Source organism: Anabrus simplex, chromosome 9 (assembly GCF_040414725.1).
Source record: "Anabrus simplex isolate iqAnaSimp1 chromosome 9, ASM4041472v1, whole genome shotgun sequence".
Classification (NCBI taxonomy): Eukaryota; Metazoa; Arthropoda; class Insecta; order Orthoptera; family Tettigoniidae; genus Anabrus; species Anabrus simplex.
This window is the reverse complement of record NC_090273.1, coordinates 46,300,838-46,319,314: the sequence shown is the minus strand read 5'-3', so window position 1 is coordinate 46,319,314 and position 18,477 is coordinate 46,300,838. Positions and strand designations below refer to the sequence as shown.

At 35.4% G+C, this 18,477-nt stretch overlaps 1 protein-coding gene across 1 annotated transcript in view; it reads left to right on the top strand.

Moving 5' to 3' along the window:
* Positions 1-18,477, top strand: part of kl-2 (dynein heavy chain 2, axonemal kl-2) — a 638,176-nt gene that overhangs the window by 232,473 nt on the left and 387,226 nt on the right. The window contains exons 30-31 of the mRNA XM_068229141.1: positions 1,164-1,253; positions 11,953-12,082. Of these exons, the coding sequence (XP_068085242.1) occupies positions 1,164-1,253; positions 11,953-12,082 (220 nt within the window). The remainder of the gene's footprint in view (positions 1-1,163; positions 1,254-11,952; positions 12,083-18,477) is intronic.

Sequence of the window (18,477 nt, the reverse complement as noted above, 5' to 3'; positions counted from 1 at the left end):
ACCTAGTGATGGGATAATGGAATACTTTTAATAATCGAATAAATAATTGAATGAAATAATCAAATGAGTTTCAAATATAATTCAGTTGTAGTGATGGCATAATCGAATACTTTTAATATTCAAATAATTTCCATCCAACTATTAAAATAAGCAAATAAATAAAATAATCAAATGAGTTTCAAATATCATTCAGTTGTATCCTCATAGAATATTCAGATGCGTCATGAATCAATTTTTCGGTTTAAGTGTGTCGGATGGATAATCGATTGAAATAAGTAAATAGAAGAACTCTCATGAAATATAAAAATACGCTTTTTCCAAACTTATCTCCAAATGTTGGAACTAAATGAGTGAATTAACTGTCTTAATAACATCACTTTTCATTTGATTATTTCGAAAGTGTTCAGTATTCAGTTGCCTCATTCATTTGAATGTACAGTAGTTCTGAATGAATAATAAATAAAAGAAATCAAATGAAAAAATTTACTATTCAATAGCCTTATTGATTCTAATGGAGTTTTGGATGGATAATCGAAAAATAATCAAATGGAAAAATATTCACAATTTGATTACCTCATTCATTCGAATGGAGTTTCAAATGAATAATTGAAAAAATTATCAAATGGAAATATATTCACTATTCAATTGTCTCGTTCATTCGAATGGAGTTTTGATTGAATAATCAAAAAATAATCAGAAAAAATATTCATTATTTGATTGCCTCATTTATTTGAATGAATAATCAAAAAATAATCAAATGTGAAATATAATAAAATAATTGAATAAAATGAAATAATCAAATAAGCGATTATTTTGTATTTGATTATCCCATCACTACTGTGACCTGGAGAATCTTCCATTTTTCGGAAGAGGGAGCAATATATAAGGAAGCAAGGACAAACCTGGAAACACAAAAGGACTAGAACAATCTCTGCATCTTTATATTTGTACAACTTATACTGGTATATATGTCTGTTTTAACCCAACTTATTTGTTAGTTCTTTTCTCCTCCCCCACCAACTGAGAAGTATGATATAACAGAAAAATTTGCTAAGTAGAGCATAGTTTGTGGAAGGACTGTATTGCTGTGTATGTGAGTATAAGTACTCAAAATAAATAACAAACTTGATGTACATGTGATACACATTTTATGTATATTTTAGATTCAGTGGACTGCTGATTGCACAAGAGCTCTCATGCAATGCAAGGTGATTGGTAATCGAAAACCTACAAAAAAGTTAAGAAGAAGACGGGTAAGTTCAAACAGCAATGGTAAGAACTTAATGTGTATCCAGGTCAAGACAAACCTAATGTACCAGGGAATTTGCAGGCTGTAGGAGGTCTTGTATGACAACCAGGCACTGGAGATCTTCAGGCTAGACATACGATCTTCCAGAGAAACTTTCCACTTGCTCACAGCCAGTTGAGAGATTGTATTTAAAGAGAAAAGGCATGTTACGGTGAAAAGGCGATACACAAGAAAGCAGGTTTTTCTAAATAGTGGACGCTATTTCTTTTCAGTTTCAGTTTTGAGATTCTGAACTCTGAAGATCATCACAGTAAAAGATAACATCATTTGAGGTTATTTTGGACAAAATGGTACTTTTTCACTTTAATGTTAGTCTTACAAAATTTTCCAAGACAGAATTCCCACACTTGGTTTGTTTGAATTTAAGACAAATTACCACACCTATTTTTGCACATTAATCTTCTATTACTTATGAAAGATTCAAATTAGCAATGATCTTTATTGCCAGCTTTGTTCTAACCTTTACGATTGTTATAGGAACTAGAAGAGTTTAACTGCTGGTCATTACTGTATACCATTTGTTCTGTTATGTTGAAAAGTATCTGTGAAGGTTCGGTGAAGTTTATCCCTACACATTTCAGTCTGTTTTCTGAGGATCTTGCAACGCTGCATTAATTTCATACAATACCACGTGTACAAGGGAATATTGGGAGGACAGTTGCACTGCAACTACGAACAGTAAATTTGCTGTGGCTGGGAAATGTCATACCACAAAGCTGAGGAGTATTTTCGTGTACCACGATCAATGGTACAGAACAAAGTAAACCACACAAACCTCAAACCAGGTGGAGTAACAAGCAGAATTTTACAGATATCATCAGATAACCATTCTTGCATTTTCACACTTGAACTGGAAAATTCTGTTGTAGTGTACTACAATTATAATGAGTGGTGGAACAAGAAACTATTGCACAATGAAAGCAAGAAGACATTGCATTTTTTAATATCAAGGATGAGGAGGCAGTACTGAAGATCTAATTGCTAAAATACTACCAGCATCAAAGAGAAAGACGAATATTCATCTCCTATAAAGACATCTTACAAATGTTCCTCGTGCAAGCCTAACTAAACTGGAAGAGGAACCATTATAGTTTGTGGTTATATTTTGATGTAATATATTGTAATGTAAATGAAGAATACCTTTGCTGTTTTTTTTTTAACTGTTTGCCCAAAATAACTTCATTAATGGGGTAAGCACGTACACGCATGTAAAACTACTTACTATTAAAACTTTACCCACCGGGCGAGTTGGCCATGCACGTAGAGGCGCACGGCTGTGAGCTTTGATCCGGGAGATCATGGGTTCGAGCCCCACTGTCGGCAGCCCTGAAGATCGTTTTCTGTGGTTTCCCATTTTTACACCAGGCAAATGCTGGGGCTGTACCTTAATTAAGACTATGGCCGCTTCCTTCCAACTCGTAGGCCTTTCCTATCCCATCGTCGCTATAAGACCTATCTCTGTGTTGGTACGACGTAAAGCCAAAAAAAAAAAAAAAAAAAAAAAAAACTTTACCTCAAACACTGGGGTAACTTCGAACACAATTTAATTCTCTTTAAACGACTATTGTACACTATTATGTCCACCTATTGGCATTCCTTATGTTTAATAGCTAGCTCAAGAAAATAAAATAGTAAAATAGACTCTCATTATGAGTGAACAGCAACAAGAAAAGTTTCACAAGTGTCTGAAATAACTCATGTGATGGTAAACACATAATATTCTCATTGGAGAATGTTTGTACAATTTTAACAGATGTTGTCTCCATTGGAAAGTGCCATGTGTGGTTGTTTATGAAACGATGGGAAACAGGATCCATTTCCGATAAGAAAAGATGATGTCCACAATGAGCTCTGACTGGCGAGATACTTCAAGATATTTGAGTCAGAATGGAAATTAATGTGAAAGAATGAACTCAGTGGCTTGCACAAGAATGTGGCATTTCTCAACATTTTCTTATGAGAGGTCTTAAAAAACTCTTATTTGATTCCTATAAAGACTCAGCAGCTCGTAAATTAACACCTATTAATCAGACTATAAGCTCAAATTTTTTAGGTGGGTTTTACATTCTGTATGAATGGAATTGTGTATTTCATACTTATTTTAAGAAGCATTTGAGCTTGATTTCATCTTAGAGCATATGTGAACCCTCAGAAAGAATGGTATTAGGATATTGCATATAAATTATAAACAGAAGTTCATAACTCTTGATTAGAATATTGAAAATCTGCATGCAGTTCATGGAGTGACATTACACAACCAAAATATAGCAGTATGATGCACAGTTAGTGCAAAGTGTTTTTTGTTTGTTTTTGTTTTTGTTTTTCACAGCATACTGAATTTGGAGTGCTATGTCAACAGCACACCATTCACTGAAATGCTAACAGAAGCAGAAATACAGTATGTATACATACAGCTGCTCAAATATCGGTCCATTCAGTGGACGTATTTTATGAGATATTTTATGAATAAGTAATTAGCCACTCATTCATGAGATTTTTGATGAACAATGTATTAGCCACAGAATTTTTCCCCCTTGTTTGCCAAACTTAATTGCTGGTGATGATTATCTTTGGGAGAACTCTCAAACTTAAAACTGTTCAGGAAGAACCCTTGTATTCTTTAGGTTCTTGAACAAGATATCGCAAGTGTAATACACAATATAAACCAAGATGAACCACACAGAGTTTCCGAGAATTTTCTGTGTTGTTGCAAGATTTGCTTGAATACAAATAGTGAACATTTTCAACAGCTGCCATGAAGTATAGGTAAATCTAGTAAAGAAACTATTTAAAATAGTTTATGTTGTGTCCACCTTGTCAATACACTTTAAATGATTGAAAATTATTTATTCCATCATACATGATTCGCGAACAATATACATTCCCTTCATCAGTGAAGTCAAATCAAGGAATAAAAAAACAATATAACACTACGGTATCTTTTGTTTAGCCAACAATTTAAAGAAGTATTGTGTCTAAATTCACCATCTTCTTCTTCTTTTACTACCGCATTTTCTCACACCTGTGGGGTCGCGGGTGCGAACTGCGTCACACATGTGGATTAGGGCCTGTTTTACGGCTGGATGCCCTTCTTGGCGCCAATCCTATATGGAGGGATGTAATCACTATTGCGTGTTTTTGTGGTGGTTGCTAGTGTGGTATGTTGTCTGAATATGATGAGGAGAGTGTTGGGACGGACATATACACCCAGTCCCCGAGCCAGAAGAATTGGTCAGAAGCGATTAAAATTCCCGGTCCAGCCAGGAATCGAACCCAGGACCCTCTGAACCGAAGACCAGTATGCTGACCATGCAGCCAATGAGTTGGACTGTATCCTAATCCACCACATCAAAGAATAAACAAACTAGTGAAACATTATGAAAATTATCATTACATATGCTATGAATGGTGTGAAAATGTTGCTCATAGGGTCAGTTGGTGCATATATTTCAGTGGGCTTGGCAGACTGATATGTAATAGCAACTCTGGCTTGGTGAGGAAAGTAATGGGAAACTACCTCACTCCTCATTTCCCTAGTATGCCTCTTCAGTGATACCTAGGCCATCTATGACAGCTGATGGCAGAGCTGTTGAAGATCCAACCAGCCTTAGGGCTGAGGAATGAACGTACAAGATTTTAATATTTTGATGAATTGAATGAGAATACCTAAATAAATTTATGATCTTCAAGTTTTCTTCTTTTTTTCTTTTTCTTCCTTAAATGATCAAACGCTAGTTTATACAATGGGTTCTCTTCTCTACTTTAAATTTGACTTGATTTTTTTATTTGGCTTCACTGATGAAAGGAATGCATGTTGTTCCTGAAACATGTATGATGGAATAAATAATTTTCAGTCATTTAAAGTGTATTGACAAGGTGGACACAACATAAACTATTTTAAATAGTTTCTTTACTAGATTTAGGCAAGTCAGTACAGGATCAAATAAAATTCCTATTATGGTTAAGTTTATCAAAAGTACAGGTAAGGCAAAATCTTCAGTACCTACTGTAAATTGTTAGTTAAATCTATTACCCCAGCGCATCATATTAAAGTTCTTCTTGGCAAAGCCACGTGCACTGTTGTTTAAATAGGACCTACTACAGCCTGTTAATCCCCTGGTGCATTAGGTTTGCCTCCCACTGTATTAACAGAGTTTTATTTACTTTATTTACTCATGTATATACCTGACTTTTTCTCTGAAAATTCATGTTAAAAATTTGGGGTGCGAGCTACGTGCGGGAAGTTAGTAAATCAATTTTGATTAGAATGAAAATACAGAAATACAATGAGCCACAAAAACCTACATTTATTAATAAGAATAAAAATACGTTTTAAAAATAATGGCATGTATTGTATATAAACAGATCATATGCCTCTCTGAGTATTGTAGATTAGGTTGCCCTCCAAGTCCAATGTTCCAAACAATTATCATTCATCTGCATTCTAGTTGTAGCCCAGGTGACAGATTTCCTATAATTTGTTTACCTAGTCTCTTCTTAATTGTTTTCAAAGAATTTGGAAATTTATCAAACATTTTCCTTGATAAATTATTCCAATCCCTAATATTCCTTTTCCTGTAAATTAATATTTTGTCACAGTGGAAGCAAGTGAGGAGTTGCTTAGTGCTCTAACCACCTCAAGACAAGAGAGATGGTGCTTTCTAATAGAAAATCTGGATATGAAACAAAATAGCCAACTTGCATAGAAAATGGTTAAGAACCTTAGCAATGATCCAACTTCACCTCACATACTTAAGTGTGAAGTTACATGCAATCAGGTTGCTCAGAATTGATTACTTTAACCATCTTGTTTAATCCTGTCTGTATTGACTTATATTCAATTTCTATAGAACACTTTCCCACCTTGTCAATACTTTACATATTTTAATATACTTAATTACTGTTCATGTTTCAACAGCTAACTACTGTCTTCTTCAGCAATGCCAAAAACATCAAAACTAAATCTTTGGACTTGATACATTTGTACAGATATAGTTATCAACAAAACAATTATATATACATCTTGAAATTGTTAAAATATTTCTTTGTGTTTCAACTTTTACTTACTTACTATGTCATTTATTACAAACTTTAAAAGAGAACATTTCAAACCATAAAATGAATAAAACCTATTAAATTAGTCACTATATGCTAAAAATTTTAAAATCTGCTCTGCTCTTGGAACTTACGTCCTTATTTACACCTAAAAAAGAAATACTACTTAATGGTAAAAGTACCAGGAGGAAAAAAAAGACTGGAGTTTCAGTGTGAACTTGAAGATGAAAACCACTTACTTAACCGGCAGTATAGCGACAAGTAGCAGCTTGACAAAGGAGCAAGAACATGTTTGTTTGGTTCAAACTAGTGTAGTGTTATTTTAATTTGTGGATAAATTTGGTAAGCAGCTGAAACTGAAGTAACTCAAATAAAATTCCCCAATCATCTGAGTTGTCATCTTTTTCATAAGAAATGTCTCTAAAAGTTGGTTTGTTGGTTATTAATTTTAAAGGAATTTGATGGTTAAAATGGCTAGCATGGTCGGAGTGGATTAAGAGGAGAAATTTCTGATTTATGTGAAAGGTCTTAAAAATATAGCAGTAAGTTAATCGATAAATATTGGAGTAAATAAGGTAATTGATTTACAGATTAGAAATTTAAATAATGTTTTCTTTTTTTTTTTTAGGAATTCAGAAAAGGAGTAATTTCAAGAAGAGAGCAGACTTAAGAGGTGTTATTTATTTTATGAATTGAAAATTATTCTATTTTACAGTGTTTTACTAAATGACAAAGTAAATGTAAATTTAGTCACAAAGGAACATTTTATTTCTTTTTTAGATATAAAGAAGGACGTAAGTTCCAAGAGCAGATTAGATTTTAAAATTTTTGGCATATAGTGACTAATTTAATAGGTTTTATTCATTTTATGATTTGAAATTTTATATTTTAAAGTTTGTAATAAATGACATATAAGTAAGTAAAAGTTGAAACACAAAGAAATATTTTAACATTTTCAAGATTTATATATAATTGTTCTGTTGATAACTATATCTGTACAAATGTATCAAGTCCAAAGATTTAGTTTTGATGTTTTTGGCATTGCTGAAGAAGACAGTAGTTAGCTGTTGAAACATGGACAGTAATTAAGTATAATAAAATATTTAAAGTATTAACAAGGTGGGAAAGTGTTCTATAGAAATCAGGTTGCTCATCAAATACTACTTAATGGCAAAAGTACCAGGAGGACAAAAATACTGGAGTTTCAATGTGAACTTGAAGATGAAAACCACTCAGTTAACACTCGCTTTTCACTGGCTGAACTGCAAGAAGCGATTTGCCATATGTAGAATAATAAGGTAGCTAGAGTGGATGAGTTGAGAATAGAACAAATAAAAACATTTTTGGCCTGAACCACTGAAATAGATCCTTGACTTCTTGAATAACTGCATCACCACTTGCCAACTACTGTCTTTTTCAGCGATGCCAAAAACTAAATCTTTGGAATTGATACATTTGTACAGATATAGTTATCCAAAGATGTCGAGGGAAGCTCATGTTGTAGCTATTTTAAAGCCTGGCAGGGAGCAAATGAACCTAAGAACTTCTGACCTGTTTCTCTGTTGTGCCATCTTTTCAAAATCCTTGAGGGAATGATACTGAACCGTATTTCACTTCTTGTATGAAGCTCTCATACCTGGACAAGCTGGATTTAGGCCTGGAAGATCGTGCTGTGGACAAGTTCTCAATCTGACACAACATATAGAGAATGGCTATGAGTGAGGACAAGTGATTGGTGATGCCTTCATAGACCTTAGCGCAGCTTATGATACCATTAATTGTAAGAGATTGGTGTACAAAGTGTATCAAACAACAAGGGACTATGGTTTTACAACATTTGTTGAATGCATTCTTCAAAATTGACGTTTCTACATCTCTCTTTAAAATAAAGAACAGCTGTTGGAGAACTAAAAAAAATGGATTACCCCCAGGAAGTGTTCCTGCACCATTGCTCTATAACATCTACACTAATGTCTAACCAACTCCTATCGAAGTCGGGCAGTTTATCTACACTGATGATACAGCAGTGGTAGCACAGGGGAACGCATTTGAAGAGGCTGAAAAAAAGCTGGCAAAATTTCTCGAATAACACGCTACAATACCATGAGAACAATCATTTGAGACCCAACCCCAGCAAAAATCAAGTTTGTGCCTTTCATCTATGTAAGAAAGATGTCAATAGAAAACTGTGCATGGAATGGAAAGGAGTAATCCTTAAACACTGTTATTCACCAAAGTACCATGGTGTGAAACTGGACAGAACATTATCTTTCAAACAATACTGTCAGAATACCAAACAAAAGGTATGAACTAGGAATAATATTATTAGAAATCTAACAGGCACATCGTGGGGTGCATATCCTCATGTCCTATGCACATCTGCCCTGGCCCTCTGTCTATCAGCTGCAGAATAGCATTACCCATATGGAGAAACTCTGCCCATGCTAAGCAAGTAGATATTTCTGTGAATGAGACTGGTCGCATCATTACAGGGTGTTTGAGACCAACTCCAACAGAAAATATCTGTCCTATCGCAGGAATCACCCCTCCTCACATAAGAAGGAAAGTAGCCGTGGAAGTTGAACGTCGGAAGCAATCAACCAATACACGTCACCCCCTTTATGGCCATCAAATGCAGCCCGTTAGACTCAGTTCAAAGAAGATATTTTTTTAAGAATAACCATACCACTTGTTGATTCACCAGAAAAACAAAGGTGTGAACTGTGGCAACAGCAAAGGAAGAACTTTCTTCAGGTTTTCACTTTCCATATCCCGTCTGGAAGACCCTCAATCAACTGCGGACAGGTGTTCCAAAATGCAAGTATAACCTAGTTGAGTGGGGCTATGTTCAAGGAGACATGGTATGATTGTGGACTACTACAGAATGAAGAAGACCTTCTGGTTTGTCAGCATTTACCATCACTGTGCACAAAGATGTTTTGCAGGCCAATGTTAAAGTTGTCCTTGTAGCCTAATATTGTAAAAACATTATTTAGCTGAGTATCTGGACATGGACAGCTTGTAATATGCTGTTTAAATGTTTAAAAAAACTATGGTCTTCATCAATTGTACATGCTGCTCAGTTGTGTAGCTTGTCTCCTTACTCCCAGCCCAAAGTTTGCAAAATTTTTGTAACACTACTCTATTTTTCAGGAATCACTCAGAACAAATTTTGCTGCTTTCGTTTGGATCTTCTCTATTTCTCATATCAAGTAATCCTGGTGAGGGTCCCATAACCTGGAACCATACTCTAATTAGGTTCTTACTAGAAGAGACTTATAGACCCTCTCCTTTATATAATATGTGGTGGGATGGATAACTGGAACTATTGGAAACATAATTTTAAAGTTTTCTTATTTAATGTGTCTGAAGGATTTCATTTTTGTTTGTAATATTTTGTATTGTGAGAAATGAAGAAATAAGAACTCTAGACTCTGGTGGAATTTTTTAATGTAAAATTTTTTAAAAATATAATTTAGGACAGCAAGATATATGGACGGTATAAACATTGCAAGATGTAAGAAGTATTTTGAAGGAATGGTTGTATTCAAATTTTATGTAACTTGTCCAAATGTTGATTTGATGTTTGTAATGTGATTTGTATATCAAGATGTAATTTGGTAACATTTGAAAAATGTAAGGTGCTTTAATTTTGAGGCACCCTATACCGCACATGAGGTTACCGATGTTGAAACAAGTGATGTAATTCCTCACGCATCAGTAGGCCAGGAAATGACCATATATGGTCATGCAATTGTATTGGCAAACGGGAATTTAGTGGAAATTGCATCCTATTGGTAGATTGTGATTTGTCAATTTGCGGCCTTAGGCCGCTTCGCGTGTGGGATGCGATTTGGCCGCATCTATTCCATCTGACCGTCCTTGAGTGCGGTTGTGCTCGAGGAGTTCCCCTTGGGAACTCCAGTTTTCACCGGTAAGTGCTATTTTCATGTTATTCTCAATGTTTTCTGATTTCATTTGATTTAATTTAATTCCTTTGTATTTCGGTATTTCCTTGCTTAATGTAATTTTCAAAGCTTTGAATTTAACGTGTCGGAGTTTGCCCTAGATTCCCGTCATTTGTAATTTCAATTCTCATCTGTTTAAAAAAATCAATAATCCATTCATTTGTGTTTTTGGATTCGTAATTGTATCCGTTTATCAAATGTGTTAAGTATCAGCTGCTCTATCATTTAACTTTGTTTCTTGTAATTTTTCGTTTGTTATTTTTAATATAGTTGTGCTAGAGGGTGATTCTTGTAAGTCTTTTCTCCCCCATAATGCCGTACCTTCTCATGGACCCCAATAGGGCCTTTTCACGTTTCCACATCCTTTCTTAGTTGTCATTATTAGGCTTATAAGTTCCCAAGCGTATGATTTGATTTTGCGTATTTAGAAGTTTCCCGTCACCTTTCCAAGTTTTGATGTATATCCACCGCTACTGTATTATTTTATGATTTCCCTATCCATATTATTAAGTGTCAATGTTATTTACTATTTCTTTTTAGTATTATTTCTGAGTTCAGTTTTATTATTTTCCGTGTTTATATTATTATTATTTTCGTATTATTATTTTCCGAGTTCATTTTTATTTTATTATTATTATTTGTATGTGTAGGCATAATTATCCTGATCACGGTTACACTTTACATCCATACTACAACCTCAAAATACCTTCATAACCATATGAAGAGATCTGTAACATTTATTTACAACTTTGTTGAAGATCCGTTTTTACATTAACACCCAAGTATGGTCCCCATGAGGTACTTTCACCCCATAAACACATTAATTAAAACTGAGAGGACTTTTCCTCTTGGTGAAACTTACAATCTGACTTTTCATTCCGTTTACCTTCATATCATTGTCTGTTGTCCATCCCTCAACATTATCAAGGTCTTTTTGCACTCACTGTAACTGTACTTTTTATCCATATGGCCAGTGTATATTGGATCTACTGACCTAGTTTCAAATCAAATCAAAATCACTTTATTTGCAAATGAGGTGTCTATCTTGGTGGAAAATGATACACAAAAATACATTATTATCAAGCATTAAATTTTAAATTATAAAGAAAAAAGACATCTTCCTAAAATACAGTACGGTATTATACAATTTACACTAACAATTTTTCTATTAAACACACAGCTCATCCTTAATAAATTTATATTATTTAAAAAATTCTACTTGTAATATCTTCTTTACTTACACACATTATCACCTCGCATACAATATGTGGAATCACCTCAAGTTATACTCTCCAGCTGCTATATGATTTTAATTTACATTTTTTAAAAACCCTTTTTGGTACCTAACATGCATAAGGACCTGCTGCGTCTTAACCAGAGCCCCTTTTGCTACCGCTTTTCAGAGTTCCTGAAGGGCCTTCACAGCTAGTGTAGCAGTCCCAGGGCCCTCGAAGTCCCCACTGTACTTCACCCCTACACGCAGTCTGCTGTTTGATAGTTATGAATGTCTTTCCTGTACCTAATTTCTGTGTTGAAGGAGATTGGGATTTCTTTTCTATAGGAGTGACATGTTAATTGCTTTGGCATTAGTTTCAATCTCATATTTGTATTTTCTTACAGAACAGATTACTTGCAAGATACTCAGATGCCATTCGTAGCAACTTACCAAAGCTTCAGCGTCTGAAGATTGTTGCCATAGTCACCATAGAGATCCATGCCAGGGATGTTGTGGACACTATAGTTAGAGCTCGTAAGTGACATTATGTTAATTCTAAAATAGGAAAAAGGTATCTTTTCTTATATTTTGTACTTTAACTAACACAAGTTAACTCATATGAGACTGTTTGGCCCAGTGCTAGTATTTAAAAAAGTATGAAAATAATCTAATATCAATGCTTTCAGCTAAGTATTGTAAACTTAATTGCTTCTCATCACCATCATCATCAATTATTTGCTCCAGCAAGCCATGTGCAGGAATTTATGAGCCTCCTCCTGTTCATCCTGTCCATCAACAGCTAATGTTCTACTCTTTGCTGCAAATATACATCCCATTTGTGAGGTCTTTGAAAATTAGTTTTTCTCAACCATCATGAGGCCTACATGTAGACTTCTTACCAACAACATTCCTTGGGGTCCTTCTTTCTCGTGTCTCCATACCATTGTAATCTGCTTAATTCGAAGGTTTCCAGGAGACTCTTGTCCAATCCAAGTTGATGCCAGATATTCTCATTCCTTCTTTTGTCTCTCCTTGTCTTTTGAAGACAAGAACAGTACAACTTCATTTCACTGGCTTGTAGGCAACATTTTGTAGGTCCAGTCAGAGTTGTTGGTTCCAATCCATATGTTAGAATTGGTATAAAATATGTTTTGTACAGTATGGTCTTTGAAGCTTGGAGAAATGTGCCATCCCAGAGTTGTTGACAAATGGAGTGGGTGAATTTTGATGCAGTTTGTATCCTATTACCTATGTCTTGGTTTATGGTATTGTCAGAAGAAACAAAGCTCCCTAGGTATTTAAAGGTTTTGTGTATCTTTTTCCGCGTAGATAGACACCTCATTTGTAAATAAAGTGATTTTGATTTGATTTGAAACTAGGTCAGTAGATCCAATATACACTGGCCATATATCTTCTTCAAGGTATGGAATTAAAAGTACAGTTACAGGGAGTGCAGAAAGACCTTGATAATGTTGAGAGATGGACAACGGACAATGATATGAAGGTAAATGGAATGAAAACTCAGATTGTAAGTTTCGCCAAGAGCAAAAGTCCTCTCAGTTTTAATTAATGTGTTTATAGTGAACCCGCCAGTCGAGCGGTCAGTGCAAAGTTCTCCCGGTAACTCGATTTCTTCTCAGGGTATTCTATCTATCGCTCATAAAATCTGAGATTTTATATGTGTTTGTTTTTTACGTGGTTTCGGAAGAGACTCGGTCTGCTGAGACGCACATCATGGGAAAACCTATTCGCTCAAGTAAGGACCTGGGGCCGAAAATCTCAAAAAGAATCTCTCTCTTTTGTCAAACTCATCAGTTACTTACATCTACAAAACTTATTAGCTAACTTACAAACTAGCCGTTACCCAAAAGGAATTCATAACACAGGCACTTTCTAAAAGAAAAGTATAAGAAAATTTATTGAAATAAATCATGTTCAATGTAAAGTTAAATGTGAATTCTGGGTAGTATTATCTTAATAACATTTATGTATAAAGGATTAGAGTCAGCGCTGGCTCAAATAAAAGTAGAATAATTAAGATTTTAAATTATTTACACTCATTCTCATTCAATGTTCAAGTTCATATTGGTTATTTACTTCTATATTCGTAGCCATGTTCCGAAGTGTATTTGATTTACTCTAATTATATTTAAGAGATCACTGAGCAATCACGGTCTCCATATAAATACTCGATGTGAATACTGTCACGATATTTATATTAAATATTCTTACCACATTTAAGTCAGTTCACTGTGATAAAATGGATGGTTTGCTAAATTGAAACGTAATAAAAATTAAATGGGATAAAATCAGATTGCGAATGTAAATCTGATCATATCTTTGCATATGTATCTCCCAAACAAACTCTTGCGTGAGTATGAAATCGTAAAACTGCTCTCCAAATTTTCCATTCATAAATCTGAACTCTGATTATTTGGTCCTTCATCTTGAATACGCATAAATAACAACTTACGGGCTAAGACAATACCTCCCTAAAGCCTACAACATATGGCTCCTAACTAACCATTATCCTATTCTTTATATTTTAAACACTTCAACTCAAATCATATCTGCGTGAAAAGAAATGAACATCTATCTAACTGTTCAAGTAGTTTCCGATCCACACACTCCTCCACCAACGGCTCAATGTGCTTTAGCTATCTGCTATTACTCAATATCTCTCATGTGTACGAGCTACTCAACTCGTATGGTCAGTACAGAATGAAATTAATACGTATTATATTGAAACGTCACCGCACCAAAGAATATCACATGTGTACTTAGTCATGAGCCTAGTTAAACCGTATGTTAAAGAACTCTCTTGTATTTGGTACATACCATTTACCAATGTCAGATAAAAACTGTCACGATTCACAATTCTACCATAATACATGTCAATCTTACCTTAAAATGGGTCATCTGCGCGATGTTCACTCTTTTGACATATTCTTTCCATATGACACAGAAACTCACCTCATGTTAATCTAACACAATGTTTCCTCGGTGAATAGCAATTCTTTCTCATATCGCAGAACAAAAACAAACATCTGCATTTCAAATATTCCTTAATATACTCCAAGAAATAACCATATTTTAACACCATTCCAATATACATTATCATACCACTGGCATACATATTGCCGTACGCATATAGCCGACTACACCCAAAGCTATATGCCAACACATTTTAGAATTGCCTTATAATAAACACATTTTAATAACCTCTTATCTTTAAACAGGAGTTGGAGTTCAATGCCCTCTTTCTATAAAGAAAGGAATACATAACTTAACTATATTCATCTGTGTCGCGCAGGTAAATTCGTGACGTAATCATTGTACAATTAAAACGAGATTAATCGAAGTTTCACTAGTTGTATAGACTCATTGCTATTAGATCTACACAAGTAACACTTCTTTCATTTACTCATGCTAGTTTCTACTGTATGTATGCAAGTGCGGTAGCATGTATATGATATAATAGAATTCTAATTCTACACTGCCATCTTATCTTATAGCCTTAAATATCTCACACTTCACTTTATGATTCACACACGTTCTTAATTAATTAAAAAATATCACCAATTAATCAGCACATGCCGAAGTTAGAGTAAGGGTGTAGATTGCTAGAAACTACTCTACTAAAAAATGTATGGACTTAGCTCGTCAGATGTTATGTTTGGTCTGGTTGTCGCTCCATTCCTTGGTTGTGGTTAGACCCTCTGTTAGGATCTGGATCTCCGGATGGACAACGTCTTCCTGGTCCTCTGGCTGGTCATATGGCTGGCTGGTGCCCATCCTCATCGGCTGGTCCTCTGGCTGGCTGGTCCAATCCTCATCGGCTGGTCCTCTGGCTAGCCGGTGCCTGTCCCCAGTTCAGTCCATCATGTAGATTTAGCAAGCAGTCATCATTCATCTGCAGACTGCGTAGAAAATTCCTTTTGCGGAGCAATCAGTCATGATATATTCCATTGTTCTACTGCTTATTCTTAACGACGAAATTTCCTTCGGTTGGGATAAGTTCTCCGTATATAGATATTAAGTTTATAACAACAGGGGTAACTTTCTTCCCATACGAAATTATCGGTCCTCCAATATAATGAGTCCTTCTTCTTCAATTGCAGAGTGGTTGCTCACCGGATCCAAGTCAGATGTATCTCACCGCGACTTACTTATTTTTATAATATCTCGTCTCTTTTATAATGTACGCCGGTGAATTATTTTGACAGATTTGATCGTCGATTGTTAAATAGTCAATATCTTCTTCAGAAGTTTAGGATAATCTTCAGATGTAAAGCTTAGCTTGTACTTGCGTCTTTCTTCTGCCGTTGAAATTTTTAGAGTATATTTTTTCAACAATAAGTCCGCTGCTATATTTTTTTATAAAACAATCCAACTGAGCCTCTACTGTCCTGCAGTGTCTTCCAAATCAGTCCGTTCCATGACGTGCATGGTCTCCTATATGCCGTATTAATGAGAAGTTCATTGCCTTAATAGATCGCATGGGCCATACCTTCCTACGCCGCCATTTTGTAAATGGTCTACGAGATGCGAACGGGCACAATAGGGTGAAAGTACCTCACGGGGACCATACCTGGGTGTTAATGTAAAATAGGATCTTCAACAAAGTTGTAAATAAATGTTACAGATCTCTTCATATGGTTATGAAGGTATTTTGAGGTTGTAGTAAGGATGAAAAGGAGAGGGCATATAAGTCTCTTCTAGTAATAACCTTGAAAGAGATGGCAAAAAAATATAGATACAGGAAGTTGGAAGTCAAGAGAATTGTACAGGAAAAAAAAAGAGAAAAGTTGGAAAGAATTTACAACTAAACTGGAAGAAGACAGTAAAGGGAATATGAAAATGATATTGTTCCGAGGTATCTGTGGAACAGCAGAGGTGAAAGAAGGTGCGGGCTGGAATAGGTCTCAACTACAGAATTAAAGTTAATTTAAAACGTTAACAAAGGTTATATTTTCTTTTCAAAATCAACAAATAACAACATTCAACAATTTCCACTAGATGAAATAACAACGAAAGGCAGGTACAAAATAATTTTTCCCGTTCAGGGTTTTTTTTTTTTTTTACCAGGTTTTGGGCTTCGAGCCCCACACTCACAATCTTTGAGCGATTAGCTCAACTTTACCAACTTACCAAATGAACAAAGGGGCAGAAAACCCCATCGTGCCAAGTAGCACTAGCTCCTAATTACAATGTTAAGGAAAAGAGCATATCCGCTCTCAATTTTACAAGCCTCTCAAAGGCCACAACAAACTTCACTTCTATCTGCCCTCAAGGCACACAAGGAAACAGGGGTAATTAATACCCAACCCACGGGGCCTTTGCATGAAGAAAACAAAACATCAGGTTAAGTTACTGGCCCAAAGCAAAGGGGATGGAGGCGTAATTTGCACTCCTACACAAAGTTTTTGTCTTAAAACCTATGTGGCGCTAGGCCGATAATACAGGGGCTAATCCCAAGCTAGGGAGGTGACCCGTATGAGAAAACTTTACTACATTAAAGGAGAGAAGAACGGTTATGAAAACATAATCACCTCCATTTCAAAATGAAGGGGAGTTCGAGAGGGTGAAGCACTCTCTATCCCCGCTTTACAGTGAAAGATATTTGTAGATTTTACATAGACAGAAAAGGAATTTACATTTTTAAAAGATGGGTTACATATTAAAGGATTCGAACCTTCTCCGAGAGTTAAACTGCTGAGCTAGCAAGAAATAAAGATGTTAACAGGCCATTACCTTGTTGGAGATCTGTTGCCCGAAGAAAGAGGCGCTTCCCGCCCCCTGCTACATATCCACATACTAAGAAAGATGTTACTGAAGTGACCCCGAGACAAGAAAATCAGCAGTTTTTATACCCTTGTGGAAAGTTCGAGACCTTTTATGAATGATAACAACCCGCCCACAAACTTTTATTGGATAACAGCAAAAACTAATACACAAGATGAGGAAGAAACACCTTATTAGTGGAAAATTAATTACAGAAATTCCTGATTGGCTACATACAAAACAGGCAGAAAGAAAGGATTTATATTGCCAACCCACAAATGACAGAACAAAATTTAGTAAAACAAAACTTATGAATACAAACTTTCTTCAGGAGAGTACATTCCTTTACACCAGAGTGCGTTATCATAGTTTTTGGTAGAGACATCTGTTAGAGAATGTCCAAACTTCTTGATACGGAGCAAACAAACACAAATCGAAATAGACACAGTTCAGAACACTTCAAATTTACCGTAGTGACATCTTCTGAGAAACCGTTGAGTTAATACAGTTTGTTAAAGTTCAGGCTTTCTCCTGTAGAGGAGTTTCAACTGGCACAATATTTGAACTAGCGGCGTGGAGGTGTACCGCCCGGTACAGATATAATATGGAATAGTAAAAAGTAAAAGATCAGATAAAGAAGCAATTACAGCTCTGGAGACAGCAGATGGGAATATAGTTCGCAATATGAAAGATATCACGGATACAATGGAACAGTATTTTGACAAGCTCCTAAATGGCCCTAATGAGATCTCTGTTGAGGATGTAGGACAGAAAACTATAGAGGAAGATATCCCAATTATATGGACAGAAGTAGAGCAAGCTCTCCATAGGATGAGAAGTGGTAAGTCAGCAGGAGCTGATGAAGTTACAGCTGACATGATTAAAGCTGCTGGTCTGCCAGGAATACAGTGGCTGTATAGAGTTTTCAAAACAATATAGAAGGATAATGAAATACCTGAAGATTAGACAAAAGGGGTGATAGTTTCTAACTTTAAGAAAGGGAGTAGAAGGAAAATTGAAAATTACAGAGGCATTATCCTCTTATCACACAGCCTTAAAAAATTATGGAGAAGTTCATTAAAGCCAGAGTAAGGGATATACTAGAGCCTATCTTAGAAGAGGAACAACATGGCTTTAGGGCTGGA